General features: G+C 36.8%; 1 protein-coding gene, 1 long non-coding RNA gene and 1 pseudogene across 4 annotated transcripts in view; 2 read left to right on the top strand and 1 right to left on the bottom strand.

Annotated features, from left to right (window-relative positions):
• The window catches only part of LOC140501355 (uncharacterized), a 72,451-nt gene extending 67,784 nt beyond the window's left edge, over positions 1-4,667 (top strand). The window contains exon 6 of the long non-coding RNA XR_011966147.1: positions 4,577-4,667. This is a non-coding gene — a long non-coding RNA (uncharacterized lncRNA). The remainder of the gene's footprint in view (positions 1-4,576) is intronic.
• On the bottom strand, positions 1,908-23,856 carry LY96 (lymphocyte antigen 96). Of its 3 annotated transcripts, none has more exons than XM_072604898.1 (5): positions 23,109-23,856; positions 12,435-12,524; positions 10,727-10,858; positions 4,328-4,380; positions 1,908-2,035 (listed from the first exon to the last, which is right to left on the bottom strand). In XM_072604898.1, the coding sequence occupies exons 1-5, from the start codon at positions 23,161-23,163 to the stop codon at positions 1,949-1,951; spliced, it is 417 nt and encodes a 138-aa protein (XP_072460999.1). In that variant the 5' UTR covers positions 23,164-23,856; the 3' UTR covers positions 1,908-1,948. The 3 variants fall into 3 exon arrangements, with proteins under 3 accessions (XP_072460999.1, XP_072460997.1, XP_072460998.1); XM_072604896.1 differs by lacking the exon at positions 23,109-23,856 and adding an exon at positions 17,455-17,855; XM_072604897.1 differs by lacking the exons at positions 1,908-2,035; positions 23,109-23,856 and adding exons at positions 2,042-4,032; positions 17,455-17,863.
• LOC140498745 (serine/threonine-protein kinase VRK1 pseudogene) lies at positions 6,568-7,464 on the top strand (annotated as a pseudogene).
• Positions 23,857-23,864: the final 8 nt, after the last annotated feature.

The raw sequence follows: 23,864 nt of genomic DNA, 5'->3' as shown, positions 1-23,864 counted from the left end.
GTTGACAGTATATGTAAACAGTGATAGATTATTTGTATGTATGCATATATATGTATGTTTGGTTAGCTGGTCCTCTTCGAAGATGAAGGACAACAACCAATGTGTTGTATACATACGTGTATATACATATATACGTATATACATATATACGTATACATACATACATGTTTCATCTTAGTCACAAAATTGTCCCTAGATGACACATTTCATTTCCCTTGACTTCTGTTCCTTCATCTAAAAAATTAAGGGATTAGACTAGATGGCCTCTAATTTCCCTTTTATTTCTAAATCTGTTTCTATAATCTTGAAACTTGAAAATGATACACCATGTCCACTCCTACTTTTGTTCAAACTATTCCCTTCTCTCAGAATGTCCTTCTTCCTTCCTCTCTATTATCCAAATCCTCCCCATTCTTGAAAGCCCAAGGAGAAGTCCTACCTTATCTATTAAGCCTTCCCCATCTAATCTAAAAATGTTAATTTCTTCCTTTTCTGAACAAATATAGCATTTGCAGATAGAACCTGTACAATCTATTCCTTAACATTGCTATCTCATATTATTCTCCCAAATGCTTTATTTTAAAAAATTTTTGGGGGGGGGGCGGGGTTGTTTGTTTTATTTTTTGCTGAGGACACATATCCACCATACAACTACTTGGTTTTTTGTTTGGTTTTGTATTTGTTTTGGACAACTCAACTTTTTTTCAGTTTATTTTTTGTTATTATTATTATTAATTTATTTGTTTTCAGTTTTCTACAATCACTTCCATAAGTCTTAGATTCTCTCCCCAATTCTCTCCCTCCTCCCTTCCTCCCCAAGACAGTGTACAATCTTATATGGGTTCTGCACATACATTCTTATTAAACACACTTTCACATTAGTCATGTTGCATAGAAGAATTAAAATGGATGGGAGAAACCATGAGAAAAACCATGACAAAACAAAACATAACATAAGAGAAAATATTCTGCTTCATTCTGCAATCCAGTTCCGTAGTTCTTTCTCTGGATATGGAAGGCATTTTGCCTCAAGTCCATTGGGAATGTTTTAGGTCCTTGCATTGCTGAGAAGGACTAAGTCTACCAGAAAAATTCCTCACACACTGTGGTTGTTACTATGTACAGTATTCTCCTGGTTCTGCTCACTTCACTCAGCATCAGTTCATATAAGTCCTTTCAGGCCTCTCTGAAGTCTTCCTGTTGATTATTTGTTATAGCTCAATAGTATTCCATTACATTCATATACCACAACTTGTCCACTCATTCCCCAGTTGATGGGAATCCCCTCAATTTCCAATTTTTGGCCACCACAAAAAGAGCTGCTATAAATATTTTTGTACATGTAGGACCCTTTCCCATTTTTAAGATCTCTTTGGGATACAGGCCTAGAAGTGATATTGCTGGGTGAAAGGGTAGGCACATTTTTGTAGCTCTTTGGGCATAGTTCCAAATTGCTCTCCAGAATGGTTGGATCAGTTCACAGCTTGACTAACAATGGATTAGCGTTCCAACTCTCCCACATCTTCTCCAGCATTTATCATCTTTGTGTTTTGTTATGTTAGCCAGTCTGATAGGTTTGATATGATACCTCAGAGTTGTTTTGATTTGCATCTCTCTAATCAATAGTGATTTAGAGCTTTGTTTCATATGACTATAGATAGCTTTAATTTCTTCCTCTGAAAATTCCCTGGTCATATCCTTTGAACATTTATCAATTGGGGAATGACTTGTATTCTTGTAAATCTGACCCAGTTCTCTATATGTTTTAGAAATGAGGCCTTTATCACAGAAACTAGTTTAAATGTTTTATATTTGTTCATCTTTTCCCTGTTGGGGCATGTCATATACTTCTTTTCTATCCCTTACAGTATCTGTAACTCAATAAATATTTATTGATTGAAAAGTCATTTCATTTTTCTAAAATCAATTTATTTTTTGAATAAAATTATTATTTGAGTTTGAGTGTAATATTACAACAAAACAATGAATCTTCTATACCACCAGAGAAGGCTTCTGCAATAAGAATATAGAGTCCCTAAAATGAAGAACATGGAATATAATTAATACAGTACTTGATGCATATACATTTTTTTTAAAAACCATTTCATTCTCCAAATATTTCATTTTTGAAAAGATTAAGAGTAAACCATTTCAATTCTGAGTTAATTATAATTATCTCAATTCCTAAAGCACTAAAACTATATCTTTGCATTCAGTGATCATAAATTTTATTTTGAAATAAATGTAGGCAATTGATCAGCTTGATGATACCACAACTCAGTAAACCTTTGTCTGGGGCTTTGATTTTTTTTCTTACTTACTAGTATAGATACTGATAACCTCACTGAGAGAATCAGGAGATATCTATTGGGATGTGCCCAATAATACTTGTAACTGGGGAATATCCAATACCCTAAAATGGGGGCCTTGGTTGTTGAGTTGGCCCTTTCTGCTTTTTCAGAGAGATCTTGAGAGAGTTGGGCATAGACCGTAGAGACAAAGAGCTGAAGTCCACTCAAGGGGTTGGGGGTGGGGAGGAGGCACAGCACATATATGCCTTCTTGCCCCTTCCTATGCCCCATGCTAGGAGATTCTAATGTCTGCCTTGAGGCAAGAACACACTTTAGTTGTGTATGCTCTCAGTCATGTATCTGAAAATGAAGAGGAGAGTTCCTACACCGTCCAAATAGCTCAGAAAATAGAGTCAAGATCATTTCCTCTAGCAATGTACCTTGCTTCTCTTTTAATTCCAAGGCCACATGCATGATCCTCTTCTCCTCAAGAGTCTCACAGTACCCAGGAATTCTCCTTTGTCTTTTCTACATAACTGAGTCCTTCAATTCTCTGGGAACTCAACAAGATCCAGAAGACCACCTCTTAAGGAGATCACCAACCTGTAGTGGGTGGATTTCAGGAGCTCAGAAATCTAGGGCTCAAGAATCCCACCACTCAAATTCTTGGTTCACCTCCTTAGGGGAGGGCCAAGAGTACACCTTTGCCTCTTTCTTGGATGCAGCTAAGGACCCAAGGTCCAGGAATTTTCTCCAGTGGTGTGGGTTAGACACAGGAGTAGACACCTGCAGACTCAAGACCACATGCGGTCCCCTAGGTCCTCAAGTGCAGCCCTTTGACTGAATCCAAACTTCACAGAACAGATTCCCTTAATAAAAGGATTTGTTCTGTAAAATTTGGACTCAGTCAAAAGGCTGTACCCAAGGACCTAGAAGGCCACATGTGGTTTCAAGGCCACAGGCTCCCCATCCCTGGTTGCAACTGCATTGGACCTCTACCCCAAAGCTGTTATAATTGAATAATGTGGGAAAAGGGAAGTTGTAAACATATATTTTTTTACTATTTTTTTCAATACTTTGGAATTTCAAACATTAGGAATTATTTATGACTGAAGGACTGGAAAGTTAAGAAAATTTCTATTCTTATAGAGAAAAGTAACTTGAAGTAAGAAATTTATGACATTTACACCAAACATATATATATATATTATATAATACATATACATCCACATTTACAGTATTCATTAAAGCTGTATATTTCTCCCCCGGAGCTGTAAACTTCACAGTCTATGTCTGATAATAAAATCTTTCATATATACGTATATACATACACACACATGAATTATATTTAACTTGGTAAGAAAATGCTGTGTTTTTTCATCAGACTAAGCAATGAAAAATATATTCAGAATCACTTCAAGTGCCATAGAAGGTTACATAAAATGGACTTGCAGCTTTTTGATCCCAAAATAATTGGATATAAAAAATATGATTCCAATGTATGCTTGAATCATTTTTAGGCAAGTAAGTTGGAAGAAAAAAAATACATCATAAAAGAACTTTCTTTGCATTATCTTCTCCCTCTGTCAGTCTTAAATTGGTGTGATCCCAAGTCTCAAAAGGTTTTGTGAAGATTGCTTACAGACAGTGGCTGGTTTGAATTCTGTCTATGCTGATTCTAATTCCATCACTCCATCTTCTACATCAAAAGTGTCACAATCACCTCACTCTGGAGTGAGCTCTGAACCAGATTAAAATAAAATTAAGAAATATTACCAAAAATACAAATACAACAGAACACAGGTATGCTAATATGTGGTTTTCTAAGTCAATAAGTGACCCACAAAAATCCTCATGAATGGTCTGATACCACTGAATCACACCACACTTCCTATCTAGCTAAAAACATCATCACAAGCTAACTTTTTGACGTTAATCTTTAATGGTCATTTTTGGAGGACAAAATTAATTCTTTTACATTTTTAACAGATTATTCCAGTTGACTAAGAAATAATGAAATTTATTTTGAAAAATACCTTTGGAAACTTTAGGAACGAGAAGGAAAAGGACACTGTTGTATTGATGGTCTCTACAAAACAAAAAGTGTTTTTTATTAATAAATATATTTTCCCCCAGGAGAAAAGTGAACTGATCTAACAGCATTTAGACTGCAATCTTAAGCAGAGCCTGCCATAGGCAAACTTGGATGTGCACACACATAGGGAACATTTATGACCAGGGCCCATGAAGGAAAAGGTAATAAACTCATGCTTCTGATTCTGCAGGGCTATCTGTTTTCTGGTGGCATCATCAGGTTGTTCTCTGCCAGCTCTGCATCTGGGTAACAGGTCTCGTCTCTGCTGCTTCCAACTGGTTGGTATCTCTGCTGTTATTTGCCTCTCTCTCCTAGGTTATTCTCGCTGCTGCTACTCATTTGGCTTCTGCTGGAGTCCTCACTTAAGGCACTATCTCTTTCCTTATAAGAGGAGGGTTAGACTGCCATCTCTCTTTTAGAGTCCACAGACTAAGCTACTCTTCCCATTTGGCAAATAGGCCCTTCACACACACACACATACACACACACACACACACACACACACACACACACACACACACAGAGTCATCAAGCCAAGGAAAAGTAGCCTTTCCTTAAGAAGAATGGTCTATTAGTTCCCAGAGACCCTCCCAGGTCAAGCAGTTTCAGAACACAACAGTCAGCCAGTCAGCTAATTAGAGCTCCTAGACTCTAATTTAGTATAATTGTTGGATTTCCTGTGTCTGTGACTGAACAAGAGTCCATTGTCCCAGGAAAACTATCTGACTTAGGGTTAGAAACTCCTGCCCATCTTTTACAGTTCCTTCTATCTGTCTGACTTTACCCTTTCAGTCTCCGTCACTGTTTTATCTTCCTCCTCCACCTTCTAAGTATGGGGAATCCCTCCACATTTTATTTTCAGCCCTCCTTTTTTATCTCTCTACAATCTTCTCTCCTGGCAAGCTCATCTGTTCCCATGGCTTCAATTAGTACCTCTGTGCAGATGACTTCCAGAACTTTCTATCCAGGAGAGACATTGCCACTAAGTTCCAGAACTGAAACCCAATTGTTGGCTGGACATATTTATTTTTATTGATGGCACCATCATACTCCCAAGTATCTAGATTCAAAGCCTTAGAATTACCTTTGATTTTTCCCTTTCTTATGCTTTATTTTCTATTTCATATATCCACCATTTCCAAGTTGACCCTTATTATCTCCTGCTTGGACTACTGTAATAATCTTACTGATTTCTCCATCTCCACAATCTCCCCCTCTCCAATTCATCCATCTCAGAGCTGCAAAAGGAATCTATCTAATGGACACGATAAATTTGCTAATGCACAGATCAGACCCTGTTGCTGTTTTGCTCAAAAACTGGCTCCCCATTGCCCACACAAACAGGAGTACAAGCTCTTTGTTCCCTGATCTCATTCTGCCTTCTCTCAAATTTGTACATTTTCAGGTTGCTGCCTTCTTCTTCCATCTGCATTTACTAAAATTTTCTCTTCCTTCAACATTCAGCTTAGGCACCACCTTTCCCATGAGTCAACCAATCAACCAGCAAAGCACTTATTTTTTTTTTTGTAAGGTACTTTATGAAGCCCTAAAAATACAAAGAAAAAAGCAGGGGAAAAATAGTCTGCCCTCCAGATGCTTACATTCTAAAGGAGGAGACAATACATACATAAAAAGGTATATAGAAGATATTCCTTGCAGGAGAAGATGCATGATTCCATAAGGAGGCATTTGATCTAAGACTTGAAGGTAGGGATAATAAGAGGTGTTGGTAAGAAAGAAGAGCATTCCAGACATGGGGGATACCTTATGCAGAGGCACAGAGAGATGAAAATTTTCATAAAGTCCTCATCTCCTCAGACCCTAAAGCAACCTCTCATATTTCCTTATAGTTTACAAAACACTTTTTTTCTCATTTGAGCCTCACAATAATCTGGCAAGTAGGTGCTATTATTATCTTCATTTTACAGACGAGGAAACTGAAGTAGAAAGGGGATAAGTTTGCTTAGAAACACACAGCAATAAATGTCTGAGACTAGATTTGAACTCAGATTTCCTTGACTCCAGATCCAGCATTCTATTATTTATCTTTCCCATGAGTTCCTCTTATCACCTCCTGACACAGAGATGAAAGATTCAGCCTACAGCATGAGACATATGTATGTAAGCCCTTTTGACATGGTCAATACAGAAATCTGATTTGCTTAACTCTATACACTGAATATTCATGAGTATGAATATGTATATGGAGATATCAAGGTCTCAAATATTCTTCTGCACTATAAGAATCCTGACCAGGTATATTTAGTAGATTATGATCTCAATTACCAATATCATCCAGAGGGAGTTCATAAAGAATACAAAGAAGACCCTAAAAGGTATCATGACAATTACTGAGGATACAAGTATTGATGCACATAAGGGTGTGGCATCATCAAGATGAATGACTTGGAAATAATAAGTTACTGTAAGATCCAGTGGCTCAGTGGTTGTCTGCCTTGAGAGGATAATTTGAAATATCCTAACTGCATCAGAGACTCCAAAATTGGCCACCAAGAAAATATTGCAAGTTTGATGGACAAGTGTTTTCCGGAGAAAAATAAGCCAGATGAAATCGCTAAATCTATGGAAGAAGTAAAATTATTGGGCTACACAGGAAAATCTCATTATCAGAGTTTACAAGAAATTCTTTTGCAAGGGCTAAAGGCTACTGGAAATAAGGATGATGGCAAATTGGACTTGTATACCTTGAAAACGGAGATTTGCCAATAAAAATAGGACCAACGGAGCAAAAGAAAGAGGTAGACTAAAGCACAGAATCAGGTGCTGAAGATATGGAAATCTCACTTCTGAAATATATTGGGGGGAATCTCAAACTCATTCAAGAACCAGAAAGTTCTAAAGAAGAATGAATACAAAAAGCTGATAAATGGAATTTGCTTCATTTCTCTTTTTTAAATAATGTTTCTTTTCTTCTTTTTTGTATTCTTTTAATTTTCATGTGAGTCTTGAGAGGAAGGGTGGTGGAAATATTTTTAAACCCTTATGTCTTTGAAGAGTGTTTAAAGATTTTTGCTAAAATAAATACTTCAAAAAGTAATAGCTAACAGAGAAGACAGCAACAGAGTAAAAAGTAACAGTTTTGGTTGGAAGGAGGGGGATGTAGGAGGAAGAGAAGGTACAGTTTGCTGATGGAAAAAATTAAAATTTATTTTTTAAAAATAGAAAGAGTAGAAAATAATCTTCCATTAGATAATGCCAAAGTAGCTATGGTAGAACAACCAAGCCTATGTTCCACCCGCACATGTGTGTGTTTGTGTGTGTGTGTGTGTGTGTTTTAGCGTCCAGCTGATTCATCTACTCTTGTCTGACTATCTAACCAACTATAACATCTAACTATCTTAGTCCTCTTCTCTCCACTCACACAGCCACCACCCAGGTTCAGGCCTTTATCACCACTCTCCTAGAATATTTCAATAGCCTCTTAACTGAGTTTCCCTTCTTCAAGTATGTCCCTATTCATCCTCCACTCAGAAGCCAGAATGATTTTCCTTAAGCCTAGGGTCACAGTTACTCATTAAATTCTGGTAGATCCCTATTACTTCTATAGATTACAAGTCGTAGAGACCTGCCTATAGCACAGAGAGGTTAAGTGACTTATCCAGGGCTACACTGATGGCATATGACAGGAATGAACTTGAACTGAGAGCTTCTTGACTTCAAAGATATCACCCCATCAAGTACATCATCCATTCTTTCATAGATATTTTTTTTAGGCAGATACATAGGGGCATGGATAGAGTGGATAGAGAGGCTTGGAGTCAGGAAGACTTGAGTTCAAATGCAACTTCAGACCCTTACTAGATGTGTGACCTTGGGCAAGTCACCTAAACTCTGTTTGCCTCAGTTTCTTCAACTATAAAATGAGGATAATAATAGCCTTACCTCCCAGGGTTGTTGAGATAACCAAATGAGATAATATTTGTAAAGTACCTGGCACATGGTGTTATATGAATGCTAGCTATTATTATGTACTGCATATTGCTTTTACTGCTTATGCCAAGAATAAAACACCATAACTGAAAAAAAGCACTACAATGTAATAACATGTTTCTGTTTTAATTTTGGGATAAAATATATTCATTTTAATAGTCCCAACAATAAATCAATAAAATACCCTTAAGGTATTTTTCAACTACTTAGAAAAAATTTTAAAAGTATCACATAGTACAACCCCTCACCCCCCAAAATTCAGCATATTGGATAGGAAAATTTGAAAGGGTTTATTTCATATCATTAAAGAACTTATATGCAGATAAAATACACATATATATACATATGTATATAAATCTATCTATGGATTTTCCCTAATACCTAAGTCAGTTGACAGAATCACAGATGATGAGGTTTTAGTATATTGACAAGGTGTTAACACACCTCATACTTTTTTCTATGTATGAACATCATTGGCTTAAAAAAGTGACCACACCCTTGCAAAGCTTTAGATAGCTAAGCCCTAGCAATAGCTAAAGGTGAGCAGTTTCTAAGAATCAAAAAGTATAAGAGATAGCTAGCTAAGAAGATAGAACTAAACTCTTCACTTCTTAGGAGGGACAATACGGGGATTTTCTTTCCTTCCCCTACCCATTGGCCATGTTGTCTAACAGCAGAGCTACCCATCCAGAAGTAGCAAGCCAATTCGGCATTTATAGAATAAGTTCAGGGAATCCGATGCTAATTTGAAGGAGTAGAGACCCACACTCCAGAATGACACAGCTCTAAGAGAAACTGTCACCTGAGCCTGAAAGCAGTGTCTAGAAATGTGACCACTGACAGGAGAGAAGAAAGCCAGAGGTAGCTCTCTCAAGACTGTAGCTGCAGGAAAGAACAGACCTTGTGGACCCAGGTGAGCAGGCCAACCAGAATAAGCACAGCTTTGGGGGAAGCGTTGTAAGGATTTCACTGGAGAGAATATACTTTGATGCTTCACAGTACCAAAACAATGAGCAACTTCAGTGTCCCTCTCTATTGTTGTACTCTAAGTTTATGTTCACCATACCCTGCGTCTACAGGATGATGTACTCTTCTTAGCAAACACTAACTGTACATCCTGGCTGACAGTCTTAAGAAGAAGCACACTGGTGGGGGCTCATAAGCATTAGTTTTAAAAGGACAATCCCATAGGGTTCTCATACTGCAAGTGCAAGTGTTAAGTTAGGGGCAATACCCCAAGGAAGAAATAATGTGGGTCTATGTACGTGAGTGTGTGCATACACACACACACACACACATACACACACACACACACACACACACACACAAACAGATAGATGGTGCAGTGTGGATAGAGTGCTGGGTCTGGATTCAGGAAGACTCCTCTTTATGGATTCTAATTTGGCCTCACACACTTATTACCCAGGCAAGTCTCTTAACCCTATTTGCTTCAGTTTCCTCATTTGTAAAATGAGCTGGAATGGCAAACCATTCCACTATCTTTGCCAAGAAAACCCCAAATGGGGTCATGAAAAGTTGGACACATCTAAAAAAACAACTAAACAACATATATACATATATACACACACATATCCACATATGTGTGTATATAGACACACATGCATTGAGATATATGCATACATGTGTATTTACATATATGTATGTGTGTTTGAATGTGTACATAATAATACTATGAACATGTATAAACATACATTATATATTATAGGTTATATTTATCTCAAGTGGCAAATATGTTTGAATTCAATATTCTTTTAAAAATTACATTCTTAAAATTTAAATGTGCTTCAAAATATTATTTTACTAATTTCTAAGGGCTATATGTTTTGATGGATCCATGATCACATTTATGTATTCACATAGACACATATAGATGTATACACACACACACACCTTTCAGACTTGTGATTTCTTTGGGGGAAGGAATTCAGAGAGTGAAAGCAACAAAGAGAGAGAAAGAGCGAGAGAGAGAGAGAGAGAGAGAGATGACATAAATAGAGATGATATCAATGTAGACATAGCTATGTAGACAGATGATATTGATATGGATAAGGATAGAGATGGAAATGGTAGAGATATAAATAGATATAGACAGAGATATTATAGATACAATTCTAGATAGTCCAGATCTGTGAGTTCATCGGTGGAAGGAATTATCTATACTAGATTAGATCAGCAACTGCTCACCAATTTACAGTTTTATAGAGTTACTCAAGGTGCAGAAAGGTTGGAATGACTTGTCTAGGGTCACTCAGCCAGTGGATTTGAGAGGCAGAACTTGAATCCAAGCTCTCCTGTCTCCAAAGGTGGTTCTCTATATCCCATATCATGCTGCCTCATATAGTAAAAATAAAATGAAACAAATGCTTACCTCCCTTTAAAACTCTGCAGAATGAGTAATCACCATCATTCCCATGGCAAAAGACTTCTTTCCTCAGTGGAAGTATTACAGATGATTTTAATTTTGCATGAATATTAAAATATAGGTCTTTCATGTCTCTCCCTAAAAAAAAATTCTATTATTCTATTATCACAAACTGCTTACGAGTGAAAAAAATATACATTCTATGCCTACAAATAGAAGAAACATATGAGGACAAAGAGGAAAATAAAGAAGAAATACATCTTTAGTTAGGTTTCAATTTAAAATATTATTTTGAAAATTAATATCTAGCATGGTACCTGGTGCATGAAAGTTGATTAATCATGGATGGTGACTGATTTTTAGATTGATTGACCATAGCAATAACTTCCACCTTGGTCAATCTGCTTCCATTCTCTCTCTAAAGCATCCTCCACACAACTGCCAAGTATATATTCCTAAACACTGTTCTTACCATGTCACTCCTCTACTCAATAATCTTGAGTACTTATTGAGTCTAGGGTAAAATACAAAATTCTCAGCCTGCCATTCAAAGTTCTTCACAATGTGGCTGTTCACCAGCATTCTAGTCATATCTCACATCACTCTCTTACATATACCTGTCTCAGACAAACTCACCTGCTAGCTATTTCCCATATGTAACATTTTATTTCCTACTAATATGCTTTTGCATAGATATTCCTCCACACTTATAGAATACGCTCACTTCTCACCATTATCTCTCAGAATCCTTATTTTTCTTTCAAATACAACTCAGTTGCTATCTCCTACACCAGACCTTTCCCAACCTCCCTCTTGAAATTACTTTGTATGTTTACTTATCTGGGTATATGTTACATTCATCCCTAACAGAATATATGCTCCTTATGGGAAAGGATTGTTTTTCATTTTACTCAAGTACCTAGCACAGTGCCTTACACATAGTAGTATCTAATAAATGTTTGTTAAATGAATGGAATCAAACTGAATTAAAATAAATTGAATTGAAGAAGGGATTCAAAAATGTAAGAAGGAATTGGATCTTTGGATCCAATTGGATCCAAATTGGATCCAAATTTGCATCTAACTCTAAGATCTTATGAGTCTATATGTCTCAAAATAAATTGTTTTCCATTGTACACAGTAACAGCTGTATTATGCAATGACTAACTTTGATAGACTTAACTCTTCTCAGCAGTGTAAAGATCTAAAACCATTCCAAAAGACTCATGATGAAAAATGCCATCCACATCCAGAGAAAGAACTATGGAGTCTAAATGCAGATCAAAGCAAACCATTTGCTCTCTTTTTATTTTGTCTCTTCTTTTCTGTGGTTCCTCCCATTGGTTCTGATTCTTCTTTACAACGTGTCTAATGTTTTTACGTATGTTTAGTATGAATGTCTATGTACAGACAACATCAGATTGCACACCATCTTGGAGGAGAGGAGGGAAGAGAGGCGCAGAAAATTTAAAACTCAAAAATTTATGGGAGTGAATGCTAAAAACCAAAAATAAATTAATTAATTTAAAAAAACAAATAGTTTTCATTCTTGCTATTACTTTTGGCTTACTGTTAAACTAGTAATTTATACCTAAACATAGTGGAAATTAAGTATGTGTCAGATCTATAAAATACTTTAATGGCACAATTTGGGCTATAAGCTTCATCAAGGATGTTTCTTTTAACTCAAAGACAACATAAGAGGTGGACTTACGTGGAACATAGTAAAGAGACAAATTTCCTCTAGTGTTTTTCCAATTCAAACAGGGTCTAACATCTATTGTTGGTATGGGTTTCTTGTCATCTAAATGGAATAAAGACAATGCCAGTAGATTATCTTATATCTCATTAGTACAACTTTTCAAATTCCTAGACTCACCCAGATACTCATCCCACAAGTCTTTAAGTTGAAAATTTCGCTATGAGAAGAGTTCAGAGACAGTTAAGGATGATTGGAAACATCTTATTCATGACATGATTTACTCCAGAGTTGGACTTTTATTTTTATCTACACCTTTGGTCTTAAAACCATATGTGGCCTTCTAGATACTTAAGTGTAGCCTTTTGACTGAATTCTCATTTAAGGACCTAGAAGACCACATGTGGCCTTAAGGCCACAGATTCCCCACCTCTGATCTACTCCTTTTCATACTCCCCAGGATCTTTTTCAGTTTTGGTTGTAAATGGAACTATACGGTCAACCAAACAGATAAGCCACAAATGCTGGTTGAATGGATGGATGGATAGATGGATGACAGCTGAATTATTGAATGAATAAGTGACTCTGTTTCCCATCTTTTAAAAGAAGCAAAACCTAAATGGCTTTTTCAATACCTATTCCATGTGGAATCATTCTATTCAAATAACCATTATTACTTTTTACTTTATTTAGAGTATTTATTTCATTATTCTTTTGTACTGGATACATGGAAAGTATACATTTAAAATTATTTTTATCATTACTTCTCCTATGAAAATACTGTTAAATCAGATAAAATCAATACACATGAAGGGAATTGCTTCTGGAAACCAAGTATCTAATGAGGGGGAAAGGGCTGATAATTCAGTGTTAAATTAACTATAAAATTGGAGCTCTTTATGAAGTGATCCCTTTATGAGAAGCAAACAAGTCCTTTGAGTAAATTAAATAGGAAGCAGTATTATGGGCTGAAGAATAACAGATCGGATAGAAAGCCCACAGAACTTGAAATGGGGAGACCATGAGAAGCATTGTGAAACTGAGAGAACAAAGGTTCAGGGGCACAAAGAGAGGAGTTAGAAAATTCTGGGAACAAGACTTTGGGGGCCATTTGGACACAGATGTTGCTGAAATCCTTACCAGACTAATCCCCCTTTCTCTTTTTGGGCTAACAGGCTTTGTGGAAGCTTGAAATCTCTCTTTCTGGACAGAGAGAAAGTCTGTTTACCTTCTTTTGTTTTAAACATCTACTTTCTTTTTTTTAATCAAATTTTTTCTGAGTTTACAAATACCAAATAAAATGGGCTTCACCATATTTATATATATAGTAGAATGGAAAAAGATAATTTTTCCTGACACTGTTGATTTCTATAATATAGAATTTGATTTAAAAAAACATAATGAATTAAAAATATAACTCAAAGCTGTCCTACTTTGATTTTGAAAGGTGATAGATTTATATCATTTGGAGAAAAACCTAAGTATATTATTCTGTGCATTTTAAAAATTCTTTGATGGTTTTCTATTCTTTTTCCTTTTTATTTTGGTTACCCTCTCCCTAGTCTCCACATCCCACTTCTACCCCCAATCTATCCTTTATCATTTCTCCCCTTCCCCACCTAGAATCCCATCACTTCTTCAAATAACCAAGTCCTCTCTGTTCATGAAAATCAGACTGAAAAGGTAAGTATAGTATATGCTAATGATAAAAGTCACTTTTGTTTCTCCTTCTATTTGTTTTTATTCAAGTGACCTCCAATGTGTATCCTTTTTTTTCCTAAATTTCCTCATGTAAGTATACCCTTTTAATATACATGCTAAGTTCCTTCCCTTTACCTATCCTATTTCTTTTGAATAAGATATACCTATAGAGAACCATAATCCATGTATGGTCTTTTATTCTACCCTTTCTCAGTAATACCATAAAGTCAAATTTGCCTACTTGCATAAGGACCTTGAATTTTTTTTGCTTGTGGGGCCAATACAAGTTAGAGCCAGGGTTAGGCTACTCCCAGAGTGCAAGAAAGCAGTGATGTATAGTCTTCTTTGTGCTTTGACCCTTTTCTTAATTAGAGAGAAGATACAGCACTCACTTGACACTTCAAAAATTTCATCTAATGGATAAACTGAACTCAACCACTTAAAGCCAAAAGAACTGGGTTTCAGGTTTAGCCCTGCCACTAATTTGCTGGGCAATGTTGGGCAGATAATACATATAATTCTCTAGCCCCATTTACTCCTTTGTAAAATAGAGAAAATTAATAGTGTCTTTCTAGTTAATTTTATGAAATGTGGATTCCATTTCTATCAGTTTGTCATCATCACTTATTATCCAGGTTGATTGGATATTGCTATAGACAGACATAGTACATCTAGATTTTAGTGAGATATTTGACAATCTCTCATGATATCCATGAATGATGACTTTTAATGATGTCTCCTCGTCTTCTCCTTTGTCATTCTAGACTTATCTTCTATTTCTTTAGAGTGTGGGAAGGAAGAGGGATTAAAAAAGGGAGTGATTAATAAAACAGCAGAGTAGGATAAACCATTGCCTTGAGGATAAGATGAGAAGATGTAAACAGGTCAATGCCTAATATAAAGAAAAATTTCCTAACAATTGGAGCTGTCTAATGGTCTGCTTCAAAAAGTGATCTAGGGAAAGCTATTTGCCTAATCCCGTTTATTAGAGTTTTTCAAGCAAAAATTGTCTCATCACTTATTAGTATGTGGCAGAGATTTATTTCATGTACAAATTGTACTATATGACCTCTGAGGTCCTTCAAACTCTTTAATTCTGTGAGTCTTGTATTCTGCATATACAAGAGAGAATATTTGGCTGTAATGTTAAGGGAATTTGAAGATCTTCCCTGCCCCTTAATAGGCTCATATGACCTGCTTTGAACTTTGGCCCAGCCTACAGTCTGAGTCATAAGGAGCTGATGGAGGGAGGAGCTTGCTGAATGGGTGGAGCTGGGAGAGAGAGGTGGAGCTGGGAGAGAGTGAGGCAGAACCCAGCCAAGCAGCTAGAATGACTGAGTGAGTGATTTAGCCTAAGGGAGCTTGTTTGTGGGGAGGTCTGACAGAGGGAAGGCTTGCGCATGGCTGTGCTCTCTCCATTGATAATGTATATAGATTTCTTTGTTACTATGATGCATTTGGTTTTCTGGTATTTGAATAAATGTCTTGGTTTTGTCTTTGGGGAAGAAAGTTTGTATTTTGCAAATTTACCCTAGAAATACACATACATATGCATAGCTGCTGCTGTGGGTATCACACTGGTGCTACAGTGGCCAGAAAGCAGATCATGGAAAAAATATCTACAAATTTTAGTATATTCTGTTCCTAAGGTCCTGGATTCAAATATCAGTTCTGCTATTTATTTGCTGTAACTGTAAATTTCATTTTTCTGGTCCTCATTTTCCTCAGCTGTAAAATGAGGGATTTAGACTAAATGATCTTTAAAATGGTAATGATGATAATAATGTCAAAAATAATAGCTACCATTTGTATTGTGCTTCAAGGTTTACAATACATTTTAGATGTGTTACCGTTTTTGAACCTCACAACCACCTTCAGGTAAGTGCTGTTATCCCCATTTTGCAAACGAGCAAAGTGAGGCACAGAGGATCACAGTGTTAGTAGGCATCTGAGGTAGGATTTGAATTCAGGTTTTCCAAATCACAAGTCCAGCACTCTATTCTACTATCTGCTGTTCCTCACCCCCTTCCCTCCCAACCCATTTCTGAGAATGAGGCAGCAAAACCCAGCTGCCTCAATGTCAATGTCACTTTCATCTCTAGATTTTATGATTCTAAGAGTCAGCAGCCAAACAAACTAATGAAATCCTAGGCTGCAGCTACTGAAGCACAGAGGCCAGAGCCAAAGACATAACACAGTCTATATTTTGGCCTGGGCAGAACATCTGGGGTATTTTTACCTAGTTTTGGACATCAGATTTTATAACAGGCAAGTCAGAGAATATGCAGAGCTGAATAGTCAGGATAGTGCCGGGATTTGAAACCTGGCCAAAGTAAAAGAGTCAACTGAAGGAACTGGAAATGTTTAGCCTAGAGAAAAGAAGACTTAAGAGAGACGTGAATATGAATAGGGATAAGGAAAGGATCAGTGATTTTCGTGGATTAGGGAACTCCTGGGTGAGAAAACACCATCTAACAATATAGGTTCAATAAACCTTCCTTGAAACTTTGTGAAAGAGTTACCATAAAGAAGAACTAAGCTTGTTCTTTTTGTCTGTTTGGAGCAGAACCAGAACCAGTGGGTGAAAATTATAGGAAGTACATTTCAACTCAATGCAGGGAAAAATTTCCTCACAATTTAGAACTATCAACAAATAGAATGAATGAGTTGCCTTGGGAAGTTCCATCCCTAGAAGCGTTCAGTTGTCACTTTCAGGGTCAGTGACAAGGTTAAGGAAAAGTGGCCAGTCAGGGTTGTTGCAATGATCAGAGAGGAGAGTTTGTTACCCGTTTGTTGTTTGTCTATAACACACTGAAATTCTTTTCTTCACCCTCCTAAAAATAGGGAGGACAAAAAACCAGGAGAGTAATCAAATTAGGGATTGTGAGAAAGTTCACAGAGCCTCTAGAAACCTTAGCCCAGCTCAGAAATCAAGACTGGTGGAGAACTAGCCATGTTTCTACCATGTCAGTGACAGTGAAAAACTTAGAAAGCATAACAGTTGGGGAGGGATGGTGGAAAATAACAGCAGGCAATTATTATACTGATGGGACGGAGTTCAAGATACAGTAAGTTGACCACTGGAGGTTGTGGGGGAGGAAATTATCATTTAGGGTTAAATATAACACAAGTTGGAAAAATTAGTTTCACATAAAGGACAGAAATTTCCTTAAAGACAAGATTAGGGGCTACTGGTACAATGAGCAGGCAGTCCTTTTCTCCAGTTGCAACAACCAAAGCATTTGCCATCTCTGGCCCTGCAAGTGTCTAAATACTGTTGTTGTGAAACTCACTTTCAAAACAATTGATACGGTGAAATTTGTAATACACTTACCACAGGAAGAGTATGTTAGCTCTGCATCTGAGGTGTTGCAGATCCACATATTTTTCACTGATTCAATGAATGTGAAAGTTAACAGGATGGAGAAAAACACAATCTGAAGCATAATTAAGTATCTTTTAAAGCTTTCAGAATGAAAATAGGAGAGCAGTGAATTAGTATCTTAGTCTTCCTGGTCTATAAGCAGGAAAAGTTTGACTTAGTCATCAGTCACATGATTTCTGGCTTCCTATTCAGTTTTATTTCCTGTTTTTCTGATTTTCCGTACTTGTACTGCCTTCCAGTAAGCAATTCCTGTAAGATGAGTGGGGAGGAAATACATGCCTACATATCTGCTCTTGCTATCTTTATATACATATAAAGAACAGCCACTTGACATCGAATGTGCAAAAAACCTAACACAACACTTCACTATACTAATGAAACTGAATGTCAAAAATAATAATGATCTGAGCTTTAAGAAAGAAAAACCTTTCCCATTACCAGAAAAAAATCAGCAGTCACAACTTCATGTAGAAATTTTGTAGAAGAGAGAAATTGGGCGAGGTACGAATTGGGCAATTTGCTTTAAATAGACTGCGTCCACTCTTTCATTTCACCAATAGGACTAATTCTCTGAACGGTCAGTCACATTGGACAGGCAGTGATAGTTTTAATTTCTCTTTATTCCTTGGACAATTAGTTTTTACCTCTCTAGTCCTCAGTTTTTTTCATCTTATAAAGGAGGTGGAGTAGAATCACTAGATGATCTTTAAGGTTTACTCTAGTTCTAAATCCTATGACCTTGGACAGTGGCCAGAGAACATGGAAAAGAACGATTCATTTTCCTTCAATATGGTTTTATCTTCTAAGGATAGACAATATATCTAGCTAGGTACTTATGAGAAAGCTTGCCTCTGCTTGAGAAAGCATTCAAGACAGAGCAATTGGACTAAAGCATGTTGAGCCAGATGTCTTGTGTAGGATAGAATGGTGAAAGGCCTTGAGGTCATGCTATGTAAGGATTTGTTGAAGAACTGCAGATAAGTTACCTAAAGAAGAGAAAACATAGTATGTGGGGGGGGGGGGGGAAAGGGTGGATAATGTGACAGCTATCTTCAAATATCTGGATGACTGCCATATGGAAGAACTAGGAACAATGGGTCTAAGTTACAAAGAGACAGATGGAGATTTGACATAAGGTGGAACTTCCTAACAATTTAGAGCCAGTCAAAAGTGAAATAAACTGCCCTAAGAGATTGTGGGTTCTTCCTCACTCTTTTTCAGCCCTAATAATGAAATAAACTTAAATGCCAAAATCCTTACTTAATTTTTAGAAACATGGCAAGTAAAAAAAAAAAAGGAATCAGCTAAAATTAAATATAAAAAATATGTATGTACTATAAAAAAATCAAAAAATCAGCTTAAAATTAGTGCATTTAGATGAAAAAGTTCTCAAGAAGGAAAGAGAAAAAAAATAAAGATATATAGATGGAACTTGATAGGCAGTTTAACACAGTGAATAGAGGGATGGCCTTGAAGTCAGAAAGGCCTGGTTTCAACTCTTGCCTTGGACATTCACTTTAACATGTGACCATGGAAGAGTCACTTAACCTCTCAGTTTTCCTTCTATGAGAAAGCTCCCAGGCAACTTTCCAAGACTACAGATTTAAAATGACTTCCCCATATCATTACTGTGTCACACATTTAGAGTAAGCATTCCCACTTTCCATGCTACACACACATACAAATACATACACATATACACACATATAAGATGGGAATTAACTGGAATGTATCAAAGGAGAAATATATGCAAGTTAATTTTTTAAAGAAGCTTTACGGTTCAGCTATGCACAGGTTTACACTGTTTTAATTACACACATAAAAACAGAAAGACATAAAGCCTAGGTATATGAATTTTAAGAATAGGTTTTTAAGTAAATGTGCTAGCTAGAAATGTCCACGTTCAAATGAGTACCTTCAGAGTAGGCTTCTTGGGAGACTATATTGTATAAAGTAATAAATGCCATAGCTCAAAATACTTTTGGAAGTCCTCTTCTGGAATTGTTTTCAAAACTTTAAAAGCTACACAAGGACATCATCTAGTCATGTTATATACACACATCCATAAACATGTAAGAGTATATACCTATATCTAGATATATTATTTAAAGCTAGAAGGGACCTTAGAAACCAGTCCAATCCCCTCATTTTACAGATGAGGAAACTGAGGCATGAGGTTGAATGACTTGCTCAAAGTCAAAGCTAGTGCTCGAGGCAGGATTTGAACCCAGACCTTCCTAACTTTATGACTAGCATTCTATTCACTACACCAACTTGTGGCCTCTTATCCATGAATATGAAGCAATGAGGGCCCACATCAAACATGAAAACTGAATGAGATCTATGAGAGTTTTCATAATAAATATCTCACCATTAGCCATGTTTGGATTCGTTTGGTTTCAATCACAATCTATATGCATTAAACGCTACTAAAGAAAACAAAGACAGGAAGAGCAACTAACTAGATGACATACTCAAAGCTGGTCAGGACTGGGAGGGATATAATTCTGAGGGCACTGAAAGTTAAATTCTCAAATCTATTTACAGAACACCAGGGGTGAGGGGAAATATTACCACAAAACATCAATAACTCCCAACCCATAATTCTATTATCTCACCTCTACATAACTTTTGTGAATATAATCCACAGAAGGAATGAGAAAGGACTAGGCAAGCTTTCACAAGCAATCTACAGTGAAACAAATCTTTAAAGTTACACAGCTCATCAAAGAGTATAGAGAATGCAAAACCTCATGCTTACTATATAAAAAAGCATTTAATTCAGTAAGGAAAATGCCACCTTAAAGACTTCTCCAAGAAGGTCGATGCATATCAGAATCAATTTCTTTGAAAGATGTAACAGCAATAATTTTAGTAACCATCTGATCTATTGTCAAGAAATGTATGAAACACAAATTATATTTGTCTAAAGTGTTTGCTACTTTCATGGAGGATGTCCAGCAGAGTATAAAAGAAAGGGAGATTCCTTATAAATGGTTACATCTTCCATATACAAAGGTTTCTGTATGATTGTTGCAGCCTTAGGACAGGGGTTCCCAACTTTTTTCAGTCACTGTATCCCATTCAATCTGAAAGGAAATTGCACGCTTTTTAATAAAGCTTTATTCAGCACATAAATTCATAATATAAAATTGGTTTGTTAGAAATCATAGGAATGTTTCTTGTGCCTTCTTGACAACTTTCCATATCCCCTAGAGACAAGTATGTGTGTCCCAGGTTAGAAAAACCTTACTTTAGGATAAAATTCAAACTCCTATTTTCCATTTAAAGCCCTCCACAATCTGGCTCCAACCTTTTCTGCCAAGCTGATTCCACATTACCCTCCCCATCCCCATACACTGTACTCCAGATAAAGTGGTTATTTGATGTTCTTCATACTTGATATCCTCTCTCTCACCTTCATTCCTTTGCAGTCCATCCCTCTTACCTGGAATACTCTTCTTGACCTTTGTCTCTTGGAATTTCTAACTTCTCTCACAGCTCAATTCAAGTAAATGCTTCCTTCAGTGTCTTATTAATTTCTCCCACCATTCTATATTCAGTATTTATGAATATGTTGAATTCCCATAGCAGAGTATAAGTTCCCTAAAAGCAGAGACTATTAGTTTCATATTCCTGGAGCCTAGTACACAGTAGGTGCTTAATAAGTGCTTGTTGATTGTTTCAAGCAGAAGAATATTTCTAAACCTCCTAAATGAACTTATCACTCAAGAATTCAACATCATTATACACCTAGGGAAAAACGATTATCTATTGCTCAGATTATGACATGCCATCGAACAGACAACCTGGAGTTGATCTATCATTACATACATTCTGGCCAGATACTGTTCATGGATGGTACCAGGTGCAGAATGAAGCAAAATGGATTGGATTGCCTAGAGGAATTACACAGTAGTTTTGATGATTCCTAAGCTTCAATTGAAAACAAAAAGGCAACTTTCTAACATCAATCTCACTTTGCTATTAACTGGCACAGAACACCAAAGTCTCTGAAGAATCAAAGTTGTGGATTACCTAAGGATAACTGAGGGGTACCTGATGGGCATGAGCAGACAACGTATTACCAGGGAAGAATTGTACAGGAGAAGCAACGTAAAGGGATGTCATCAGAATTGTATAAAAAAGAAGTGAACTGACCTCACAGGGTTATTGTAAAGATGTAAGATGTGTATAAAGCATTTTTAAACCTTAAAAATAGTGTAATTGAAAAGATCATGGAAAGGTCTGAGGAGGCATCACATAATGGATACAGTTCTCGTTTTTAGCATATCTGGCTTTACAAATAAAAGTTTCATAACATAAATCTGTTCTACTTTGTAGATAGAAACATTCTCTTTTTCTGAATTGTGAAATTCAGAATTTTTTAAAAATCTAGCTTTCAATAAAAGAACTTTCTAAATGACTTACTGTAATTAAACTAACACTGTACTTCATATCCTCCACATATTTCATATTTGTTTTTTATTATACCATTATTTTTAAAGTCAGATTCATCATTAGTGAGGTGGCTGACCTTGATGCCGTGTTTGTCCTCACTGCAGGCATTTGACAACAAGGCTGAAAAAGTGTCATGCTAAAAGGCGTGGGAGCAAGCACACAGCCTTGTTTCACTCTTCTAGTGACTGGGAAAGCACAAGAGCACTGTCCATTATTCAAAACCTGGGGAAACATGCCATCATGAAATTGATGCACAATACTGATGAAAGGCCTTGGTCAGATCTGTAAACACTGTGTGCAGACCTCTGTTCTGCTTCTGGCATTTCTCCTGGAATTCTCAGGGAGCAAACACTATATCAACTGTTGCTCAGCCCTTTCTGAAGCCACACTGACTCTCGGGTATATGACCATCTTCCAGGTGAAGGATCAGCCTATTATGTAGATAGGTATTCTCTGGTAAGAATCTTGCTAGCAATGACTAAGAGAGAGACGCCATTGTCACATGACATTATTTTCTTTACCTTTATGGAGGTGAAGAATGGAGGCATCCTTGAACTCCTGGGGGATAATCTCCTCTTGCCATATAACTTGGAAAATTTCAGTCATCTTTTGTATATGCAATGGATAACCTACCTTGTAAATCTCAGCTGCAATAGAATCAGCACCAGGCGCTTCACCACACAAAAAGAACTTAATCAAATTCAAAACTTCTTCAGTTTGAACTTCTGCTATGGGCAGACTGACTTCAACCTGAGGTAAACAGTCAATGGCTTCAGCATTGATTGATGATTGTCTGTTGGGAAAACTACGGAAGTGTTCTCTCTAGGATCATGTCCTTATCACTAATCAACGTGGCTCCATCAGCATTGAGTGGTTGAGATGCACTATAGGTCTTTGGCTCATAAGGCCAAAACCAAAGTGAAGGGATTGTTGGTGCATGATTTTGTTTGGAGAAGACTGTGCACTCAACACAGCCTCTGAAGCTGAGTATGGATCAGTTCTCTGCTGCTTGTGCTAATTTTGGCTTAACAATTAAAACCAAGAAAATACACATGCTCCATCAGCCACCACCCCACCATCTATACGTGGAACCATTAGTTATAGCAAACAGAGAAGTTTTGAAAGCTTGTAAGTTCACTTACCTTGGTAGTGTACTTTCCAGGATATACACACTGATAATGAAGTTGACACATGCATTGCCAGGGCCAGCTCAGTGTTTGGGAGGCTCCGAAGAAAAGTGTGGAAGAGAAAAGGTATTAAACTGACTACCAAACTGAAGGTCTACAGAGTTGTTGTGCTGACTTTATTGTTGTATGCTTGTGAAACCCGGACAGTATAAAAGCACCATACCAGGAAGTGAAATCACCTCCATTTGAATTGTCTTAGGAAAACTCTGAAAGTTACCTGACAGGATAAAATACTGGACTCTGAGGTTCGAGACTTTCTTAAACTAAACTGCCAAGCATTCAAACTCTATTTCAGAGAGTGTAACTCTGATGGGCTGGACACAATGCTCAAATGCAAAACATACACTTGCCAAAAAGACTATTTTATGGAGAAATCATATAGGGCAAGAGTTCACATGGTGGTTAGAAGTGATAAAAGGATACTCTCAACGTCTCTCTTAAGAACTTTGAATTTGATTGTGTGACATGGAAGACACTAGCCCAAGACCACTCAACATGGCATGCCCACATCGGAGTAGGTATTGAGCTCTATGAGCAAAGCAAAATTGAAGTAGCTCAAAAGAAACGAGATGCACAAATTTAGAGAATCCACCCCAAATGTTCACATGGATTATTTGTGCCTGACCTGTGGTAGAGCATTCCAAGCAAGTATTGGTCTGATCAGTCAGTGGGCGACACTGTAACTTGATTCTAGCATAGTAATGTCATTTT

This window comes from Notamacropus eugenii, chromosome 4 (assembly GCF_028372415.1).
Source record: "Notamacropus eugenii isolate mMacEug1 chromosome 4, mMacEug1.pri_v2, whole genome shotgun sequence".
Lineage (NCBI taxonomy): Eukaryota > Metazoa > Chordata > Mammalia > Diprotodontia > Macropodidae > Notamacropus > Notamacropus eugenii.
The sequence above is the reverse complement of the archived record's forward strand: the minus strand, read 5'-3'. Positions and strand labels throughout refer to the sequence as shown.